This window comes from Tinamus guttatus, unplaced genomic scaffold, assembly GCF_059628265.1.
Source record: "Tinamus guttatus ecotype Peru unplaced genomic scaffold, ASM5962826v1 Tinamus_guttatus_pri_ptg000115l, whole genome shotgun sequence".
Lineage (NCBI taxonomy): Eukaryota > Metazoa > Chordata > Aves > Tinamiformes > Tinamidae > Tinamus > Tinamus guttatus.
The window spans coordinates 767,731-789,498 of record NW_028288649.1 but is presented as its reverse complement, the minus strand read 5'-3'; the positions used below and the strand labels follow the sequence as shown (position 1 = coordinate 789,498).

The 21,768-nt window shown below is 41.7% G+C and overlaps 1 protein-coding gene across 3 annotated transcripts in view; it reads left to right on the top strand.

Moving 5' to 3' along the window:
* The window catches only part of ELMO1 (engulfment and cell motility 1), a 242,464-nt gene that overhangs the window by 14,350 nt on the left and 206,346 nt on the right, over positions 1 to 21,768 (top strand). For all 3 annotated transcript variants that reach the window (XM_088521092.1, XM_088521091.1, XM_088521090.1), the window contains one exon: positions 13,505 to 13,555. In XM_088521092.1, the coding sequence (XP_088377218.1) occupies positions 13,505 to 13,555 (51 nt within the window). The remainder of the gene's footprint in view (positions 1 to 13,504; positions 13,556 to 21,768) is intronic.

Below are 21,768 nucleotides of genomic sequence, written 5' to 3'. Positions count from 1 at the left end.
ATACAGATTTTAGTTCTTTGCAAAATAAGCTCTCGTAATGTAGAGGCTAATCCTTCTAGCACCTAATACTGAAGTTGTACGGTCAGTGCTAAATAACATTGCCTGTGGTGTAAGCCGCCGTCTTCGTTAATAGTAGCAATAATGCTGTTCCTACAGATCTGCCACTGAGCTATGCTTATGTTTAACTGTACTGCTGATACGTTTTTTTTTTCATAGTAGGATTTAAGATTTTTACATGGAATTGAAAGTTCTAGTGTTACTATTATCCTAAATGGGCTGACCTAAAGTACTGCAGTGCAGATACTCAATCTTTATAGCTGGGACCAAATTAATTTAAAGTATAAGTAATATTATCTCTCAATTAACTCTTTCTTTATTACAATCTGTGGAAAATACTCCGTACTTTTGTAATGTGATGCTGATGGGACAGTAGGTATAGGGGACCTGGAACTGGTAAAAATGCAAAGTTGAAGAGTGTGAGACAAAATAGTAAATTCAGTCTTCCATTGTACCGCATAATGGCAGTAATGGACTTGGACTTCATAATGTTTACAGATCTTTTATGTTTAGCATCAGCAAGGGTGAAGAAGTTAGCAGTACTGAGGTTAAGAAAAGTCTGGTTCTTAACAATGACTTGTTTGGCTTTTAAAGAGTATTTTGTTTTGTTCTGAAAGGCAAAACTAAAGTTTGAAAATGTCAAGGCTGTCATGTCTGTGCGGTTTGATCAGACTTCTGCCCTTCGGCTCTGGTATTTGTGCCTGTTTAATATTCTGCTGAAAAGTGGTGTCCCGGATATTAAAATATGTAAAACATGAAAGACTCATTGATGTTTGAAGAGAACTTTAGTGCACTGTCACTTCCCGCCTTGGCTGATGAAGCAGAAGAGTTTCAAGGACTGCATAAGTTTTGCTGCTCCTTCCTTCCTGCTGTCTTGTCCTTCTCCAGTTATGTGTGCTATGCTGGTTTATATTTTGCTGTCCCCAGACAGCATTGGCAATTGGTGATTCACAAAATGATGCAATGATTTCAGCACAGAAAGTAATGAAAAAGACTGCAGCTGTAATAAAAATGGAATGTGTAGTCTGAATGGGACATGCTCATCTGAATAAGATCAAGAAATACATTCATTCCTAGCATTACTGCTCAAATCACTAGGACTACAACAAAGATTAATTTGTTTGGAGGGCTGTACGATTTAAGGCTGCAGAGGTACCTTTGTAATCAACTAAAAAGAGTGTGATTTAAAACCTGCTGAAATCAGCATGAAAATGCCCTAACCACAGTGGATTTTGACCTAAACAGACCTGCAGTTAGCTGCGCAGAAGTAGATGCCTCTTGTTACTGTCTTGTTGATACCAGTGTTAGTTTTGGCTTAAGCTGAGGAGTCTTCATGTGTCTGTTTGTGTGTGTGTGTTGTGTGTTCTTTTTTTCCAGAACATTTGTTTAGAAGTTGTTTAGCTGTTTAGAAATGAAAGTTCAGCTGAGACATGAATTAACTTTTCTCTTGCTGTAGTTCTTATCCCCAACATAAAGGGAACTTAGACATAGTGAAGCATTTAGAATGACTAAGTTTAACAAGACAGCTAGAATGGTTGCTTATATTATAAATATATATATATTTAATACATCAGTTTCGTTTTTTCATTTTACTATTTGTTAACCCAGACAGCTCTCTCAAAGTGTCAGAATCTATTTCAGGATCTTTCTTTTTTCCATTGTGTTTTTTCTTCCTTTCTTTTCAAGTTTCAATTGACAGACACTTCAAAGGCCACCACAAGGCAAGCTGTTGAAGTAATTATTGGCTGCTGTGTTTTTCCTCCACCCAAATTTAAAGAGTGAGACTGCTTTGCTAATTGCCCTGAATTGTGACACAACATTTTCCAATAAGTTAGAGACAATTGATCTTGTCTCTTGGCTTTTAAACTCAAATTGTCCAGTGACTGTTTCCAAGAATCCAAGCTTGAGCAAATATTCTGGCTTGTTGAAGGAATGTGTCCAGATATATTTGGAGGAGCTTTTCAGACTTTTCCTCCACCTTTGGTGGGTAAGACCCTGCAGTTTTGGAGAAAATTGGCACTTTCTGCTCTGCTTCAAAGGATGGTCTTCTAGAACATTTTGGATTGTGCTGCAGAGAGGACTTTGAGTTTGTTTATTCCCTGATGAAAATATGTAGAGTGTCTGACTCTGAGTCACATAAATAAGAGAGGAGCTCTAAATGCCACCAGTATTACTCAGATGTCTGTGACTCTTAGTAGATGTTGTTCACAGTTTATCACTGCTTGTTGAATGGAGGCTATAAAGAGAGGCCCATATAGGTCATCACCCCTTCTACATGCGTTTCTCCACTGTCTACTAAGATGTTGCTGCTTTCTGAATTAAAGCATGAAAATACCAGGGATGAGGACAAACATGTACACTTCAAAGAAGCCAGAGCGCTAATGATTAGATCGTTAAAGTGCACATTGCTTTAAACTGCTCTAATCTAGGAGATGAGCAGAGCCCTTTTGCTACAGTGACAGCTGTGAATATTTTTCAGTCATTTCAAGGTGTATTCTGGGTGCTTGCTGACTTTTGGCCTTCCAGGTATAGATGCCTTTTAAAAACATTGCTATGTTTCCTAGAAAGAAAAGCAGTTAGTGAAATCCTGTAACTGGTAAAGAGACTTTGATGCGAAAATGTTACAAATGTGAGACTGTCAACACATGGCTTACAATTACATTTTCATTTTTGGGTGGCAAACAGCGCATCTGTGTTTTGGTTGTCATATGCAGAACTCTTATCTTTTGTAGCTGACCTATATTTCCTGATGATACCATAAGCATACCATAAATAAATGAAAATAACGCCCAGGCAGATCTGTCTCCACTATTTTTTTTTTTTGTCTGACCATATTATTTGGAAAAGTGCCTCTACAGGAGCAGCAGCAATTCCTTCAGGCAGTGTAACTTTAGCAAGTGCGAGTGAGCTGGCATGCCTACTAGAGATGGGACTCATCACAAGAGAGGTACCCCAGGCTGCTCCATCCTCCCTTGTTTGGCTCTATCTGTGCCTGAGAAAAATGCAGTGGGAATTTCTAATTATGTATGTTGACAGTATTGTTAAAAAGAGGAGAAATAAAAAAAGAAAAAGTTAAAGCCAAAAGACCAACTAGGCATAATACCTAAGCTTAAGCCTGTGTTTTAAAATCATATTAAAATCATAATCTCTTTGATTTTAATTGTATTATTATGCACATGTTTTAAAAGCCTTAGTTATTAATGGAGAGGTATTTCTTGCTAGTTTAAGCATGTGAAAGCCTGACTCTTGAGTGAGGATCTCGTTGTGTGAGGTAGTTTGCAGCGGAGACAGAAGAAGTCATTTCTGCTTCATTCGGTTCAGGTTGTAGCTGAATAGACTCTAGTGTAAATGGGGTGTAATAAATCTAAAGCCTGGACAAATGCAGGCTAGTACAGAAAAATGGCTATCTGGAGAACAACAACAGAAAAATGGCTCTACAATTATATGTGCTGTGTTGTGCCGCTGAGGTGATGACCACAGCTTGGGTATCTCTGTGCTGCTGCTGCGTAATCTGGCTCCTGCAGATCCAGTGCATTGTGTCTGCACCGCCCACCACGGGGTTTCAGTCTGAAAGGGCTTGTTATTAACTCAAGATTGGGCTCCTAATGCAAAATGATGGTGGAAGGGAGCTGAGTCATGTCCAGTTTATAGCACAGCCTCAGATTTTATTTATTATCACATCTGAAGGGGTGATAAAGTGTAGTGCAGGGGGTGGGAGCAGTGAGGAGTGGGAGATGACAACCTTGGGGCTGGCTTTGCTCCTGTGCCCAGTGTGTGGAGACTCAGCCTTGCATCTCCCAGGGCAGGCTCTGGGGAATAAGTGTTTAGTTTGCCCTTGCTGAGGGGCTTTGTGAGGCAGCCCCAAGCCGTGTTCAGCACAATAATGGCACTGGTGCCATTTCGTACATTGTCTTTGGAATGCAAGGACATGTCATTCTTTCACTTATTGACTGTGGTCCATTCTTATTCAGTCACAATTTCATTGTCTTGAGGGTTTTTTTTTTTTTTTTTTTTTTAATCTGATGGCTCTGAGGACTACGTTTATTCCTTCTTTCCTACCACCCACATTTCCCTTTCATTCTAATGGGCTTAGTGCATGAAATGGAAGAAAAGAGACACTGAGTTCCCTCCATTTATTTGGAGAGTTTTGTACTGTTTGCAAATGGAGCTGCCCCCACTTTGCTTTCATTGCCACTGTTCAGCTGTCCATCGTGCTTGTGGATGGGATGTCCTTCTACCCTTCCCTTGTGCCTGCCTGGAGTCACTCAGGTTCCTTCACTCTCAAAGGTGCTTTTACTTGTGACCTATTTCTGGTTGAATACAGCCTGTAATTGTATATTCATGTGAAATTCCCACTGTATGCTCCCTGTGTGGGAGTGTGTGCCAGTGGCAGGACAAGAAGTGAAGTGCTTGTAGTGTTGGCTTTGTGTGTTTGTTTTTTGAACTATTTTCTTTCATGTTCTTAGTATTCATTTGCTTTCACTGATTGATCGAATTTCAATGAGTTGGAAGGAAATGTTCTGAACAGGGGAGGTTTCTGATTCACGGAAGTACCTGGCTCTTTCTAAGCAGCTGAGAATAGGGGCTAAAGCATTAAAGTTGGGAGTGGCAGTGATCTGTTCCTTTTCTCTGCATTACTCCTTACAATATACCTGTTAGTAAACTTTGTAAATGGCAGATCACAATCTGTATTTGGACTGAAATCTGAATCAGATTATGCCCAGCTTTCCCATTCTCCCACTGTCTACTTGATGTGTGGTCACCTCCTCACATCCCTGAACTTCTTAGCCTGCTTTTTGGGAGCCTGCAGAGCCCTGCAGGGATTCTCACTGGTCCAGGCAGCACGCGGCTTCAGGGTGGCCACGCGGCTGCCTGCCTGATGATGCTGCCTCGTGGGCTCTAGTAAGAACTAGGAGGCATTAATATGTTTCTCCTGTGGACGTGCATGAAGAATCAAGTATCTGAGCACTAAATCAGTTCAATCCTTCTTTGTTCAGACCGTGATGCCAAGAAGCAAATTTTTGTCCTTCTCCTGGCAAATTATTCCAGGTTCTTAGGGTTTCCATTTAGATTCATACAAAATTTTCCAGAGAAAACCATTCTGTCTTGGCAACTTGTTATACTTTCTGGCACCTTCATGAACAGCTTAGTAGTTCTTTTGTTTATGTCCTTTGAAAATATTGGGTGTGATAATATCTTCTGTTTAGTTCCTTAATTCTGCACCAAGGCTGCTGATATGGGTCAAGCTGTAGATACTTTTATCTTCCTGGGTTTAGTTTGCAATTCTTCCACGTAAGTAATCAACTAGAGAGGGAAGGTCCTACTTGAATGTTTTTCTTTCTGTTGCAGCACTCAAGTGTAGGTACAATACACCACAAACACTGTGAGTTCAACTGATAGCAAGTAATCTGCATCAAATTTGGTTGACAGAAAAATGCTCTTTAAATCCCTTTCTACTTTAAGAATGCCTTAGTCAGAGATAGGGTTTCACAAGATTCAGTGAGCAAACACAGCTCGCTGCTGAAAGGGAACAGCTCTGATTTCTTCTCCCTTTCCCCATGGGTTCCTGCTGTATCATTTGTGCTGGCTGCAGCAAATATTTGGTGGTGGCAGAGGGTGAAGGAATCATTTGGTGCCATTTTAATTGCTTGAATTGTCTCCGTGAAAGGCCTGACAAAAACCAGATCTGATGTGAGGGTGAAGCAGGATCCTTGAGTGATGGCCAGGAATGGGCTGGGCACAGGAAAATGTTAAAGGGAGGGAAGAGGAAGAGGAACAAAACTTTCCCCTTTTAGCAACCGTTATGTTCCTTAGTTGCACATGTCACCGTGTCTTAGCCTAATGTGGAATAAATTTGTTGGCAAACTCTGTTGATTGCCGCCACGAATGGGGAAGAGATGCTTTACTTTGTCTAGTCTGTGTTGGAGAGGGAGGGAAAATACAAGGGAATAGGAGTAGGATGTACACGGGAGAACAGGACATTTCCGTGACTTAGGTTACCCTTGCTGTTTAAAATGCACCGCTCCTCGAAGCACGTTGAGATTTTGTTTTTTTTATTAATTGCTATAAGTTAAGCACTGCTTCTCTCTAAATGATATCATGTCACATTCAAGCTATTACAGAAGAAACTACCCCCTGGGGCGGGGGGAAGTAATTTCAAGTGGTGCAAGTACCTGCAGGCTTCCCCTGAACTGGTGTGGTCGGAATATGGTTTCACATTCAACCTTGCAGAATGGGATGGCTCTTATTCCTGCTAGAAGCGTACTGCTTAGTTCTGTTTTTTCCTTTACAAACTGGATAAAAACCAAAATGATGAATTTTCAGCTGAGTTAGTTCCCTCACTGACTCACCAAGTAGTTCTAGAGTTATTTATGCCACACAAAAACAATGGAAGGAATGAGCAGGAGACTGAAAAGCAACACTCGTGTTTATGATAGTGACCTATCCTTTGGTCTGGCAAAAGTGACCATGAACCGCAGTCTTGGACTGGGTCTTTAGGCACTTTTGACAGCAGGGTCTGCTTGAGGAGCTACTGCCGCTGCGCTGACCCCTCAGCTCTGCTGTGGCTGAGGGTGCTGAGTGACTTTGATCGGAGATTTAACTTCAGCTCAAATTCTTTTCTCATTTGGAGTGGTGGTTTCTGTTGTTTTTGTTTTGTTTTCATGTTCGTATCAGCTCCCCGTTCTGATTTCCCCACATGAGCTCACCAGCAGTAGTGTGCGCCCAGCTACGCCTGTCATTTCCTCATGTTTGTCTTGGAGGCTCTTATGTTCCAGCTTACCAGAGGACGATGGCGCTGCCTGTTGTCTGCCCACCCCGTCCATGTTAGTGGTAAAACTGTCTGTGCGACTGTGTGGTAACTTGGATTAGGGAACTGAACCAGTTTAAAAATAACCCGTGTGTAACTTTTTTTTTTTTTTTGGATGCATCAGAAGGAGGATGTCTGCACAGTGTAATACCACCCTGCTCTGCAAAGCAAGTGATATCTGATGACATGGTCTTTCCCCCGAAGGACCGTTCCACCTGAAGATGATGCAAAATAATGCAAAACTAAAATATGGCCATTTTCTTAGATTCTAGTTTTCGTAGGCCAATTTCACTGGCATATAACCTCATATAACTGTGGATTGCTGAGGACTGAGGTGTTTCCCCACCTCGGCTTCTTTCTTTCCCTGCTCCAGCATTCCAGAGGCTGTCAGAACCATGACTTGAACCAATTCTGCTTTTTTTCCTCTCTCTTTCTCCTCTCTCTCTTTTTTTTTTTTTAAGATTAGCTGGCTGACTGCATTTTGTAAATATATATAATTTCCTTACATATCCAATGCAAGGAAAGTCTTGGGAGCACACATGCTAGATGGTATATGTGGAGCTGTCCTTTCATAGCTGTTTAGTTTCACTAGTCTGTGCATATCCTAAAACCAAACCACAGATGTAGCTTGATTTATTTTTGCTAGCTTCCGTGATTCTTGAGTAGGAGCAGGTAAGAAGTATGCAGAAAGCCTTCCTCCTCTTGGGAATATTAGGCAAACTCCCAGCTTTTACTTTTTTTAATGGAAAATGCTATCCTCTAATGTAAAAAAATACAGGAAATTCTCCGTGTTTCAAGCAACTCACAGAATCACAGAATGGTTGAGGTTGGAAGGGACCTCTAGAGATCATCTAGTCCAACCCTCTGCTCTAGCAGGGACACCTAGAGCACGTGGCACAGGGTGGCATCCTGGCAGGTTTGGAAGATTCCCAGAAAAGGAATTATATCACAAGAATAACTACTATTTTTTTTTCCTTAAAACTGTGTATTCCTGTCATGCCAAGAGAAAGAATGTTTGTAATTATGTGCCTCTCTTGACTTTTCCCTTATTAAAGCTTGTGGTGACTAAAAATGGACTCAAATTCCCTACTGAGCCCAGTGGCAAGGCTAACCTCGTATTCTGTCCCTAGCTGTTGTGGTAGTAGCCTGCCAGTTAAAGCTGTGAACCTAGTTGCTTTTGGTGATCCGTTCACTTCCTATTTCCTCAGCATTTATACCTGCACTTCAGATGGCAGAGGTTATGTCTGCAATTTGTCCTTTTAGTATACAGGCCGTGCTCATGTTACAGTGTTTTTTTGAACCTGTTGACACTGCCTGTCTTCACAACTCCCGCGGCAGCAGGCTCAAGAAGTTCCCTGCCTGCTCAATGGAGAGATGTATTCTTTATGTTTTTGAAACCCATCTCTAACAGTTTACACCAAGTAACCCCCCTTTTTCATTTTGCAGAATTTGATAATGGGTTTGAATTCAGCATGACCACTGCTGTCATCATTTTGTAGACTTTGATCATAATTCCTCTTGGCCTTTTTCTGTCGAAACTGAAGAGTCCTTGCCCTGTAGGACAGCAACTCAATCCCCTCAATCATTTCAGTTGCCCTTTCCTGCATTTCCTGATTCTGTGTTCATTATAAGATGAAGATCAGAACTGTGCACAGCACCTGGCATGTGGATGCATTAGGTTTTTTCCTATGGTTGCAGAATGATGTCCTGTTCCTAGTTCACAGTCCTGCTTGTGATGATGCCCAATGTTTTATGGCTTTCTGCAGAGCATTTAGCGATTTAAGAGAGATCTGTCAACAAGGATTCCGCATCTCTTTCCTGAATTGTAACTTAAAAATTAGCACTATCTGCTGTCTCCTGTCTCCTTATCCTTATTTACTACTGGCTCAAATTCATCGTGATGAAAAGGTTACAGACTTAAAGTGCATGTCAGAGCTCTATTTTTTTTGTTGTGTAAACTTGGAGGAAAGTATAATAATAATGATAAGGAATAGGGAAAAATGAATTGCTTTGGAATGTAAATGTGTAAAGAAATTCGAATTTCTTAGCTGCTATTCTTTTGCCAGGTTAGAGAGATCTGTGAAGAAAAATGCCTGGCTAAAGCTAGAAAAGCATGTGCTGAGTGAGCTCTAACCACAAGAGCCAATGCTGCTAGGCCTTCCTCAAATATGTTAGGAAAACATTCCAGTCCAACCAATTACAGCAAGCTGAGTCATGAGGCATTTTGCAGGGTATAACAGATTATTAAAATGATAGGACAAATACATGACGAAAAAAACTTTAATCTTGCTTGGAAACTTCTTCATGACTGTCTCCAGCAAAGTTCTGAATTACTGGATCTTTTGAAAGTAAGTACAAGAAACCATCTACCCTTATTTTTTTTCCTCTTCCAAACTGGTTTTGCACTAAACCCCTTTGTGAATTTGGTGAAATAGTGACTATGCCCCAGGCTATTTGGTCCTAATGACACATAACTGTGCAGACTCATGGGAGCAAATAGCGTGGTCTGCAGCATTCCCATGAGCAGAACTTAAAGTACAAGGTGGATTTGTGCCTTGGGAAGAAAATGTAAACTTTGGAAACCAGGAGAGTTAATGGAAACTAGAAAAGCAGAAAAGAGAAGGAATGAGGAAAGGAAAACAGAGAAAGAAAATAAAAGGTGGTGGTGGTTGCCGCAACTGTGGCAGAAACAGCAAAGCTTTGAGAAGGAGCAGAACCTCGTGGCAGGTAGCGGAGGTTCAGGGAGCTCCGGCCCGTGGAGCTGGGAGGCCCAGGGCCCTACGAAGGGAGTGTGAAGCAAACATCCCTAGCCACTTTCTGCTGCTCATATTGTTTTGTCGTGTGTTTCATATTTGTATGGTGAAAACTCAGCTTGAAAGGAGTAGGATGCTTGGAAATACTGCACGTTCGGTTAGAATAAAATCATCTTGTGAGTGTAGACTCTTGTTAGACACAGTATTGCAACTGAGGCTTACTTGTGTCGATAATATGACTGCTGTCTTAGTTTCAAGTGGTGTTTGTGAAGAATCTGTTCACCTGCCCCCAAAGAGTTTCTTTAGGAGGTCTCTTTTTGGGTAACACTGTTAAGGTAGTTTCCTCACTTTCCAAGAATGAGCTTTCCTAGTGCAGGTCTATAGAGTGAACATTGCCAGCAAACCTAATACACACACAAGAAACAGATCTAAAGTGTCTTGGAAGGTTGTTTTGTTTGTTTTGTTTTGTTTTCCATCTTAGGTGCTGGAGAGCAGGAGGGCTTGAGCCAGCCTGCTGGGTTGGAACATGCTGCTTTACCCCGGAGAGAGCTCCCCAGGACACGGTCCCTAATACTGAGGAGATTAGCTGTGTATAAACGTTGCAATTGAAAGTAACTGGCGCGCTGAATGCTGCGTCTCGCAGCTAATGTGGGAAATCGGCTTAATTATGTGCTTACGCACTGTTTCTTGGTAGGTGCTTAAGTCATTGTTTAGTGTGGATAAACAAAATTGGATTTTTGATTGGGGAACAGCTAACCCTTTTCAAGTTTTGGTTAGCCTGCTGTGTTAGAAATGTGATGCTCTGAATACTTTCAGATAAAAAGCACAGGCAGTTTTTGTTAAGCCTTTGTCCAAATCAGAATTTGAAGACTAGCTGTCTGTCTCCCTTGATAGCAGTGACTAAATTTGCAGTATCAGACAGACGTATGTTGTGCACTTTACTCTGGGCCACGTGTGATTAGAGAGAGAAAAGTCTTAGCTTTCCACGTGCTGTGGGCTCTGACGTGTGCTGGAGCTTTGGGTCCGAAGGCTTTGGCGTCTCAGCCGCTTTTCGGCAAAGAATTACAAAGACCCCAAACACAACTACTAGCAATGCTTCTCTGTACTGTGTAGGTGTTTTTCTCTGTGCTTTTTTTTTTTGTGTGTGTAACCTGCTGGTATATAGTCACTCTGGAGATGCTTTTGTTGTTTTCCTGTGTGTGATGTCTTAACTTCAGCAAGGTTTCTAGAACTTCATAAAATGTTATCAGCTTCCCTCTTTCCCCTTGTTTTTAAATTTCTCCGACTATAGAGGAATAGCATATTTATTTAACAGGGTATTTTCCATTTGCGAGCTTGGCTGTGGATTCAGCCTGTGCAGAGGCAGTGTGTTCTTGCATCACTAGAGACTTGTTTTTAGCCCACATTACTTCAGGTTAAGGCCATCTTTTTATGGGTCAGGGCTTCAACTTTGACAAGCCTAGTGTAGTTGAATAAGCTGTGGAACCTGCTTTCAGCCTTCAGCAACTGTAAGATAATGTAACTTTGGCTCTGTTTGGACAGCTTGCTAAAAGTGGGAGATAAAATTCTTCCTTATGTTTCCCTTGCTTCCTCTCCCCCACCGCTACTTAGCTCCCAGCTGTGTAGTTTCACCATCTTTCTTGTGTTAGCTCTGGGCTGAACCCTCGCAGAGCCTGTCTCCATATATGACCCCCCCGAAAACTCTCCTCTCTGCTCTTGTTTGTGCTGCTTTCTGCTGGGTTACCTAGCGAGACTGACCCACAGATGCATCTGCTGGTAGAGGAGGGAGTTGGGGGAGACCCCCTCTCAGAAGCCCTCAGCTGTTGAGTGAAGTCCTCTGCCTCCTGGGACCACAGTGGTTAGTGCAGCCTCCTCACACAAAGCCAAGTACCTTGTGTTTGCAGTGGACTGAGAGTGTTTGCACAGATCCTTACTGTGCCCAAATGAAGTGAGTTGTTAAACCACAGGCTCGTTTGTAGCTGACTTGGTAGTTCGCGCTAGTTAGTGCAGGAAATACACGAGCAACTGAGCTGCTTTGAAGCTCATGAAAGGGATGCTGTTGAAAAACAAACTGGTGCGAGTGCTCTTACTTATGTTTAATATTGGTTTATTTATCGTAGCTCCAGCCTTTTCCAAAGAGTATCATCTAGCCTTCGCTCTTGGATATGATTTGGGCAATTTAAGTGTTGCCCGGCTCCCTACCTGTATTTAATACTGTTGCGCATTGGGATTTGCTGCCTCCCAGGTGATGGAAGTGTGTGTGTGTGTGTGTGTATGTATGTGTGTGTGCGCGTGTGTGTGTGTGCGTGGATACTCTGGCCTAACACAACACCGGATGGTGGTTTGCTTCCAGCTGTTGATGGAGGTAGGTTTACCCAAAGCTGTTTGACTGTCCTGGAGCAGTTACTTCCACTCAGCTCCACAAAGCCAGGAGGTGGTAACAGTCTAAGCCTCCACAGCCATTTGCAAAGTGAGTTATTTCAGTGCTGAATAAAATTAAACCTCACAGATGCCCTGTTGTGGCTTCCTGCAGGTGCCTTAGACGTGGTGCCCGGGCAGGGAGGCCGTGGCATGGCTGGGGAGGGACTGCTAGGTTTGCTTGTGTATTTGAGCAAAGCTCTGTAAAAAAATATCTTCTATCTCTTGTGTTGTCTGACAGCTTATTTCAGTGAAAGCGAAGAAGCATTTGTGGGTGGAGGGTGATCTTGTGGATTGCTGGAACCAATCCTATGGAGGACTTGGGTACCAGGATAGAGACAGTGTAACGGAGTTTATTTTGGGACTGCTTGACCTCGTTTCAAGCAGGACTCATCCTGTTTTTAGCATGTTGAATTGGAGATGCATCTGATTGGGAGCAGGAAGGATGAAAGGAAATTGGGAAGGATTGCCTGAAAAGAAATGCAGACTGATTTTTTTGGCCAAATGTCAGTCTGCAGGACGCCTGCAGCATGGTCTTCAGAACAGCTTCACGAAAAAAGAACATTTTTCATTTAAAACACGCGATTAACTCATGTCTCTCAAACTGTTACGAATTCTTTGGATTCCTCTGAGGAATCAGGTTCTGGGTCCACGAACCAGGTGCGAACGTGCGCTGCGCTGAGGACATGCAGTCCTGTGGCGAGCAGGAGGCCCTGCACTCGGCACAGGGGAGGACCCTGCACATGGGCGCTCACCATGAGGTTGCGAGTGCGCTGCATGTGCCCACCATGGCTTATACCACGGTAGCCTTTTCATCTGCCTGTAGCCTGATTTTAATTGAGCATCCTGTGCAAGTTTAACCGAAGGGAAATGTTTAATGCTTGCTCTTTCTGCCAGCAGCGTGAGGAGAATAGCTTAGGGCATGTTTGAACTTTACTTAGCGCTTAGCTGCAGTGCTTTTTGACTTTGCAGAGTCGTGGTGGTAGAGTTCAGTGGCTGGTTCCAGTGGTTTAAGTCAGCATGTTCTTGTTATAGAAAATGGAGAGCCAGAGGGATGAAATTTAAATGCTGCAGATGCTTAATGACAGGTTTCAGCAAACTTACAAACTACTCAACTATGCAGCACAAAATCAGAGCCAGACTTCATGGCCAGTTCCTTGTGTCTGCTACGTAGGACGTTTCAAAGAAATATTCAGAAGTTGCCAGTGAAAGCTAAACTTTGAAAAATATGAAGTCATTCTTGAAACAGTTCAAATCTGTTAAATGTCATACGAACAGCCACCTATTGCTTGAGGACAGTGTTAGCAGGCCTAAATGGGGAACATGTGTACATGTTAACCTGTGTGTAAATAGGGAGAAATTTGTGCACAGAGGCAAGGGAAAGCACTGTGCTGCTTTAGTGGGGTTCTCTTCATGCATGTTTTGTGTTTTTTTAAGACTTAAAACCTTTTGGATTTTTCTCTTTCAGAATCGTAATGAGATAAAGAACGGAGCAATCCTTCGATTAACTACATCTCCAGTGAGTTACCTTTCTGTTCATATCTGCCTTCCCAAAGTAAAAAGATTTAATTAGTAGAATTGCAATGGACTGATGACTTTTTATTGTTGATTTTGTTCTTAACTATAGCCACATTGTATCCCACAGTCATTCTGCCATGGATGAGGGTGCAGTTGCAAGGTGTCATATATGTGCTGATTTCGTTGTGTTGAGTTACAGGGCAGGGGTGGTGCCATTGAGTGAAATTTTGTGGTAAGGCTGGCACAGCTGGATGTTTTTCTCTCTCTCACTTCTCTCCCACTGGGGGCAGCTTTCATGTCCAAGGTACTTGTGTTTACCTGCCGCTATTGCAGCCTCTCTCATATGCTGATGGGGATATGCAGGGAGGATATCCATCAGGGAAAGGGGTAATGGTTATGCAAGAAGAGATCTACTGGGCAGCTCTGGTCAAAGCCTTCCTCCTGCTTAGGTTTAAGTAAGCAGCAACCGTGGTGTCAGTCTTCTGCTGTTTTTCTTGTTTTGTGTTTTTTTTCAATGCTACCTCCCTGTCAGCTCTTCAAAAGCACGACAGAGTCACTGGTCACCTTGTCATGGCCTGTTCCTGTGCTGAGCTGAGCAGTACTGTTGCCACGTGCTGAAAGCCTTTATTACCCCAGAGGACACATGTCTTGGGCTGCTATGATCACATTTCTTACTTACAAATGTACCATGTCATTAAAATGGTTTACCTCTATATTTTAGCCTCTGCAGATTCAAACATTCTTATGGGCAAGTTCTGCCTATGTTGTTCTGCTGCTCATTTGAACAGGCAAGATGGAGCTTTTGACTTCTGTTAAATGCACTAAAAGTGTGTGGTCAGTTACTGCCACGATATGTGCAAATCACAGAAGCTGCACAGAGACCCTAGGTTGGTTTGGATGGATCACTATTCATCTAGTGGATTCAAGCCTCAAAGTAAAGAAACAAAAGTGTATGATGCGGCTAACCTCCCAAGTCCTCCAGACATGGAATACATTCCACTCCTCCTCCCAGCTAACTTAAAACGTAGGCCAGAGGTAGGACTTGAAGGTAGCTGGATTTGCAATCACGTTCATGTGTAAGCAGAAACTGAAGAAGTCATGAATGCATATGAAAATATATGCACACATTGTTTTTGATTGTGTCTGCAAAATGATTCTGTGAGAAGTATAGCTTCTTAACAGCAAGCACATTGAAGTAGAAACCACTTATGGAAAGATGAAGCACTTCCCATTATCATTTATCTTATTTTTTCCTCGTAGTCATATACAGAGCTTTACAGCCATAACAGTAAACTGCTTTAAGACCATGGCTCTGTAGGAATCTGTGCGACCTCAGAGCTGCTTGCTGAGTGTCAGCTGAGCAGTCTAACATATGGGAAACCGCTTCCCTGTGAATTAAAACCAGGTTGGCGGACCTTCCTAAGTAATAGACAGTCCCAGCACCAACTCCTTTAACCCTTAGAATTGCTTAAGAGCAAATATCCACTCCACTGAGAAAGGGCTAGCCCAAGCTGGGGACCTCATGAAATCAAAACAGCATCTGTGGTTCATCCCAAGGCAGCGTGGTCCAAGCCGGCCGCATCGTTCCGCTGCGTAAGCGCAGCAGTGGCTCCCGGGGGCCGTCCCCTCTCCAAACCCACCGCAGGTTGTGCCGCGCAAGGCGACAGCGAGGTTGTGCTGCGGCCCGGCTGTGGAAGTGCCTCTGTCTGCCTGCGCCGTCGCTTGGGGAGCTGACAATGTCACCGGCAAACCAGAGACGAACTTGGGATTTCTAACGCTTCCTGCTAGCAGCTGTGGTAGGAAGGTGGGATTTTTGCTGAAGTCTGCTTTTTCCCTTCCTTTGCCTTGTGTTGAATCAGCCAAGACAGGGGTAGCTACCCTAGTTATGGACCACTCTGGCCTACAGTTATGGATATATCCCTAAAGGCACTATTCTTCTGTCCTGTCATGAGCTAGGCCAGTTTGCTAACTAGTCTTCATCCCAAAATAGTACTTATAATCAAACTTGAAAAACTTTAACAACAAAACTTGTTTTGTCATTTTTTTCCCCAAATCAGAGGAGTAATTTGGGTGGCAGTTTGAAAGGAATGGATTTTGTTTGTGCCAGATTAAAGTATCTCCATTCTTTAAATTGTAGAGATCAAGTAGGACAGGCCCATCCTAGAATAGTATCTTTGCTTTTAAGGTACTACTGAAGTGGTCATCATAGACTTACCTAAAATAGCAGATTAAAGGCTTGTAAGCTGTGGTTTTTATATTGCTGACCCACACAAGGCTTGTCATTTACCCTGAAAGCTAACAGGCCATCTGTTTCCGTTTTTCCTCTGAAATTCTGACTGAGAGCAACAGTAGTTGGAGGAGATAATGTAAAGAACAGACTACATGATATGTATGCCTGCAAAATGGGGAAGATGCCTTCCTAGCTGCAAGAGCTGGGTGGAAAATGATTCTCTCATCCTGTGAAAAAGTTAAGATGCTTTTCCCCCTTCCCCTCCTTTTTTTTTTCTCCCTCTCATTTTCCTATCTTGCATCAGGTTAAGATTGAGACTATTCCTTCCTTCTCTCAGAAAATGAAAATCACACCAAAGCTGTCTTTTGGAGAGGCAGGAAAATTAGAAAGGAGGGAGAGGAAGAAGTAAAGAAGGGAAGAAGAGCCATGTGCAGGTTGTCTGAAGCATTAGAATGATTCCTCAAGATGTGGCCTTGTAATTCCAGAGTTGCCATAACCTGCCTGTTTCCTTCCTATTGTGGGCAAAAGTGTGTCCTGAACTCAAAAAGCCTTTTGAGGAAATATTTTTTGCTGGAGGGGCTGTGAGGGATAATCCTAACTGATTCTGAAGATTACATATACCTGAAATGCTTTGCTAATCTTAACTGAATCTTTACACCGAAGCTTGGTTGAGAAGGATGAGATGTGATCTTTTGGAGTTCTGTTGTCACTAGCCTTCAGATTCATATTCCTCACGTACCCAGAGCAGATGCTGTAAAAAAGGAAAAAACAGTTTCATTTAGAAGACAGGCAGCAATTTTGGTATGCTTCTATAAATTAGGATTAGAAATCCAACACCAAATCTTTAGATGTGTTAACACTTTTTTTTTAATCTAAAATTTAGATTTTGTGTGTGTGTGTAGAGCCCTTTCTTCTCTCAATCATTGTGACATTGCATTAGCAAAGCTACAGCTATGTTGCACTGCTAAATTCATTATAAATGCTTGCCTTAGAAGATTTATAACGTGTCTATTTTAAATTTCTTTGAGTTAAAACTTCACAACTGCCAGTCACTGGGTCCGGTGGGAATTTGAACTGCCTCTTTGTTTCCCTAATTCTGTTTGCAAAGTTTGTGTGATTCTATGAAGGTCTGTTTTTTTCTAAACAATGCTATTCCTTCCCCCTATAAACCACTCTCCACACAGACATTCTGTTTCCTAGGTAACTTGAGTACAGATTAAATTTCTCTCATATTATCTTTTTCACTATATCATCTTTCTTACTTATTTTTACTCTCCTGTCATTACTCTTAACAATTCTTTGTGCTGTCGTGTTTTTACTGTTTTCCATGACCTATTTTTCCCCTTTGTCCACTTGCATTTCTGAAGGGGCTCATCATATGTTTCTTGTGCAACATGGGTTTTTTTTTCTTTTTTTTTTTTCTTTTAAACGTATGTGAGAGTGAAATGCCAGATTGTTATTGTCTATTTTGCGCTACCCCTATTCCAGTGGTTGGCGGTAGGTGTATAAATGAGCTGTAATTGCTCCTGAATGCGAGACTGTTCCAAAAGGACAGTTTGGTCTTGCAATGCAGCAAGCAAAACTGTACCTTTTATTCTGTGCAGCTGTAGATTTCTTTTGATCAGATCTTGCAAACCCTCCTTCTAATGACTAATCATTTTGAGAGGTAACTAAAATACGGGGAAAATTCAGCTGACAGAATGGCTCTCAATGGTTTTCAAATAGAATCGATTTTCTGAGCTCTAGATGTTTATTCAAAAGTAACTTTTTGCATAGCTGGGAAAATATGGCTTGTTCATGAACTGTACTGTTCAAATGTTCAGTCAATATCTAACTTGTTCTAATGCAATGTTTATGGTGCCTGATTATTTGTTTTTGTTACATAAACTTTTTCATCTCCTGGTTGGAGATTGCTTGAGTTCTCAATCCATAAATTGTTTATAGACAGCTGTATTAACAGTTCGAACACGACCACATATATAAACAGAGGTATTTCACTGAAAATCTTTATAGTATTTTCCCTGGATGCTTTTATATACTTGAGCAACTTGTTTTCTCATCATACCTGTCCTTACGGCTCACATGTAAAGGATTTATAGGTTCTTTTTGACTCATCTCTACTTACGTGTCTAAATCCTCTACCTTTAATAAGTAAGAATTTGGGGGTCCGGGCTGGAATCTTCAATCTCTGCTTGCTTAAATCTGTGCTTAACTGACTTAATGTTTATACAGCTCCACAAATGCAAAAATATTTGCAGATTAAGCCTGTGGTTGTAATTATGTGTATCTGCTAATTGTGAATGAGTTGTTATTAGAACTATAATAGAAGCACTGATCATTGAAATCAGTAAATGAATTTGACACATGTTTACAAGTCATACAGGAGGAAGATGTGGGAAGGGAGGTTGTTTTGTCTTTTTATAGGTAAAGATTTAAGCTCATGTTTACAGAATTCTGAAATCATATTGTGAGTGGTAAGAAAAAAAGGAAATGAGACAAAAATATAATCAGTCCTTCTCTTGAAAATATTCATAAGTGGCTACTGCCTGCATAAACTCTTAGGTACATGTTAATAATACATACGTGCAAATATCTGTAAGGCTTATCATTTTTTTCATTCATTTAATTTCATTCATTCATTTTTTATCATTAATATGTCTCCAAATGTGACCATTTCCCCGTTCCTCTGTTTCTATTCCCGTAGCTAGATATAGCAATTCCACAGGACTGCCTTGTGTATTATTTGTACAGAGTTTTAAATATTGAAGTTGTGCTTGCTGAGTATCACTGTAAATATCACTTAATGCCTTTACTAATTAAAGTTGAATCTCGCTTCTTAGCTGGCATCAGATGCCAGCCAGTCTTACTGGGTTTGTTAAACTTGGCTTGTGTGTGATGATTATGTGGCACATCCACTCTTTCATTATTTTCTGAAGTACACCGAGTTGAAGGTGAGGTGGCAGTAACAAGTGAGAAAGTAATAGTTTAAACCACCACAGCAGTTCTTAAAGTGAGTTTCCTTCACCACTGATTTAAATTAAACCATACAAGTGAACTTATTTGACGTGAAATCGTGTTTGTTAGTAACTGACGCACCCCTTTTACTGTTGCACCCTTTTTTCTAGCAGAAAGATGAATGATGCAACTAACTTATCTACAGGGCAGACCAAAATATCCTTTACAAAAAGGAAATAAAATAGGGGTAAAACTGTGATCACATAATGGTAGAACAGCTACAGACAGCTGAAATCAATACAGCCCAAATTTCTTCCATAGAACATTAATACTGGTATCATTTGGAATTGTGTCTTCCCTTCTGCCACAGCTCTCTGTATTTTGTATTCTGTACCGAAACCCTATGTGCATTAGTGTAATAAGTAGTTTTCAAAGTTTGATGCACAAAGTACTTGACGCCAAGGAAATGATGAGCTGATCGGCAGAATCCCTTGTAGGATGATCTTGGGATTCCCGACCTCCAAAAGGCTATTTGAGTCTCTGAGCAAGTCACATCTTGGATTTGGGTCATTACTTTTCTTTTTAAGCTGACAATCTCATCAAGCTGCTCCTCCTTTTAAGCACTACTTAAGGCTAGCCTTCTCTGGCTGTCCTTGGAGCAAGTCACTTAAGACTAGGCCCACAGCTTATGCCTCTTGAGAACCTTTTGAAATGCTCCGGCTTTGACAGCACACATTTTGCAAGCTTCCCCATCTTCCTTCTTTTCCGAATGTGAAAGCAGTTAATGCTGTCTTTCATTTACTTGAGCAACCACATTTCTGTTAATTCTCTCATAATGGTTCTCCATAGGAAGGCTTTATATATTTATTTATTGTTCCTACTTGAATGCTATTTCAATAGGAGCAGAGGCATGGCGGCTAGCTCCTCTGGTACCTTAATAACTTGTGCATTCTACTGTCCATCCACCGGTGGGTTGTAAATCATTAAAATAGTTCCCTGGTAAGCACTCGGAGCATGTTTCATCTGGGTTTCATTTTTAATGCAGTCATAAGTGAGCTGTACATTCCATAAGCACGTATGAGCGCTATGGCAACGAGAGCTAGGAGGTTTGCGAGAACTGCATGGTATTCACTGAAGCAATGAATACACTGAAGCAATGTCTTCACCCATCAGGCACTTGTGACAACAGCCAACATTACTTTTGGCTATGTTCCTCATGAGACACGTACTCATGAGACACAATTTTTGCTGAGGCAAATATTTGTTTACCCCTTTAATCAAGGTCTGCTCTGCCAATATCAGTTCTTTTTTTTTTCTTCCAAGAATAAAAGCAACGTAGTTTACTGGATGCAGTGGCTTGCAAAACTCATTTAATGTACATGAAGTCCTGCTGTGTGGAGCTTCTGGCTGGCTAAGCCTTACGATTTCTTTTTTCTTGCAGTCCTCTGACAATTTGGGGCATTAGCTTTGGCATAGCCAGACGTGTTTAGGATGCTTCTAAGTTTTATGTATTTGAAACAGAGTTAAAACACTTATAACTGATAGGCATGCATTCTATTTTTTTTGCTGTACAGAGGCAAGCCAGTGGATTTAGGTTTATAGTTTGGTTTTCTCATTGTAAGCTGCAAAGTTGACTTCACAGAAACCAGCGTTTCATATTTGGCTTTTGCAAGGTTTATCATATATCCATTAAAAGACTAGTCATGCTTATGCTGCTGTTTTGCACTATAGGTGAGTGTGTGATGGATGTCGCTGTGCTGGAGTTTCTCCAGTTTTGCTGAGAGGTGGGATTAGTCCTGTCTTTTTATATGTACTCAAGTCTCTGTGGGATGGCAGAGGCTGTTTGCCAGATCCTGGTGTCTATGCGGGGGGCAGCAGTCTTGCCCAGAGAGAAGGATGAACCTGACCATTAGTAGCCTGGTGTTAGTGTGTATGTGTGTGAGGTGAAGTGCCCAGCAGTTGCAGATACAATTTAAACTAGGTCCCAGGAGGATGTTTCCCTCACCCTATTCACAAATTCTCCCTTACTGGCCACTGGGCTACAGAATGAGATTGCCCTCCCCTTCTCTCTGGTCACAGCTCTGCTGACCAACTTTTACCCCCTCAGATTTGCTGGTTGAGCAGCTTGGGTGAGTGCTGCTCAATCCGTGAACCAGGTATTCTCTTCCTCCCTGTGGCCACGAAGTCCAAGAGCCTTCAAAGGACCTGCTGCCTACAAAGAGCTAAAGGATTGTAACCTTCAGGAGGTGGACGGTGGCAGTCAGTGGTAATCCCTCCAGAACCACAGCAGGTAGCGGAGGAGGAGGACAAACAGCAGATCTTAATGAGCTGAAACCAGGTTTGTCAGCCATTTCTGAAATCAGAGAAACGTGGTGACTTGGCAGTGTTGGTCATTTCAGAGGGTTTCTTTTCTGAGAAACAGGAATCCAGGAATTCCTGGGCAGGATTTTTCAGTGCTTTCTGAGAAATAGGAATGTTTTGAGAATTACTTACCTCAGCGTATCTTTTTGAGTTATGATAGTGTGGAGTCTGAGGAGAAACAGTTCAGTAAAGGAGGTCGTTTGGTGACCTACAAGTTGACAGTTGATCTTCTGATTCTTGTAGGCATAGTGGCTGCTCTGAATTTTTATAGCTGAATAGACCATATTACCACTTCTTTAAAACTTTTCTTTTCGTGGAGCAAGTAAAGGAAGGAAACTGTTGGAAGAAGTATTTTTGATTATCCTGAAAGATGGAAGATAGTGGGATCTATTTATCTTTTTACTTTGGGCTTTGACAAATGATTTAGCCTATTAGCCTATTTTTGTTTGAGAGAATTTTCTTTTATTACCATGTAGACAGACATTCCCTAGAGACAGAGGGAATGTGCAAAGCATTGCTTCCCCATTATAGCTCAAACCAACTGAGGGAGTAGGTAATTTACAGTGGCCGAAAGAGCTTTTGGGTAGCAGGATTGTGCCTTTCTATAGACGTGCAACTGCTGTGGTTACAACAACCAGTACTTTAAGCATTGCAAACTCTTATTTTAG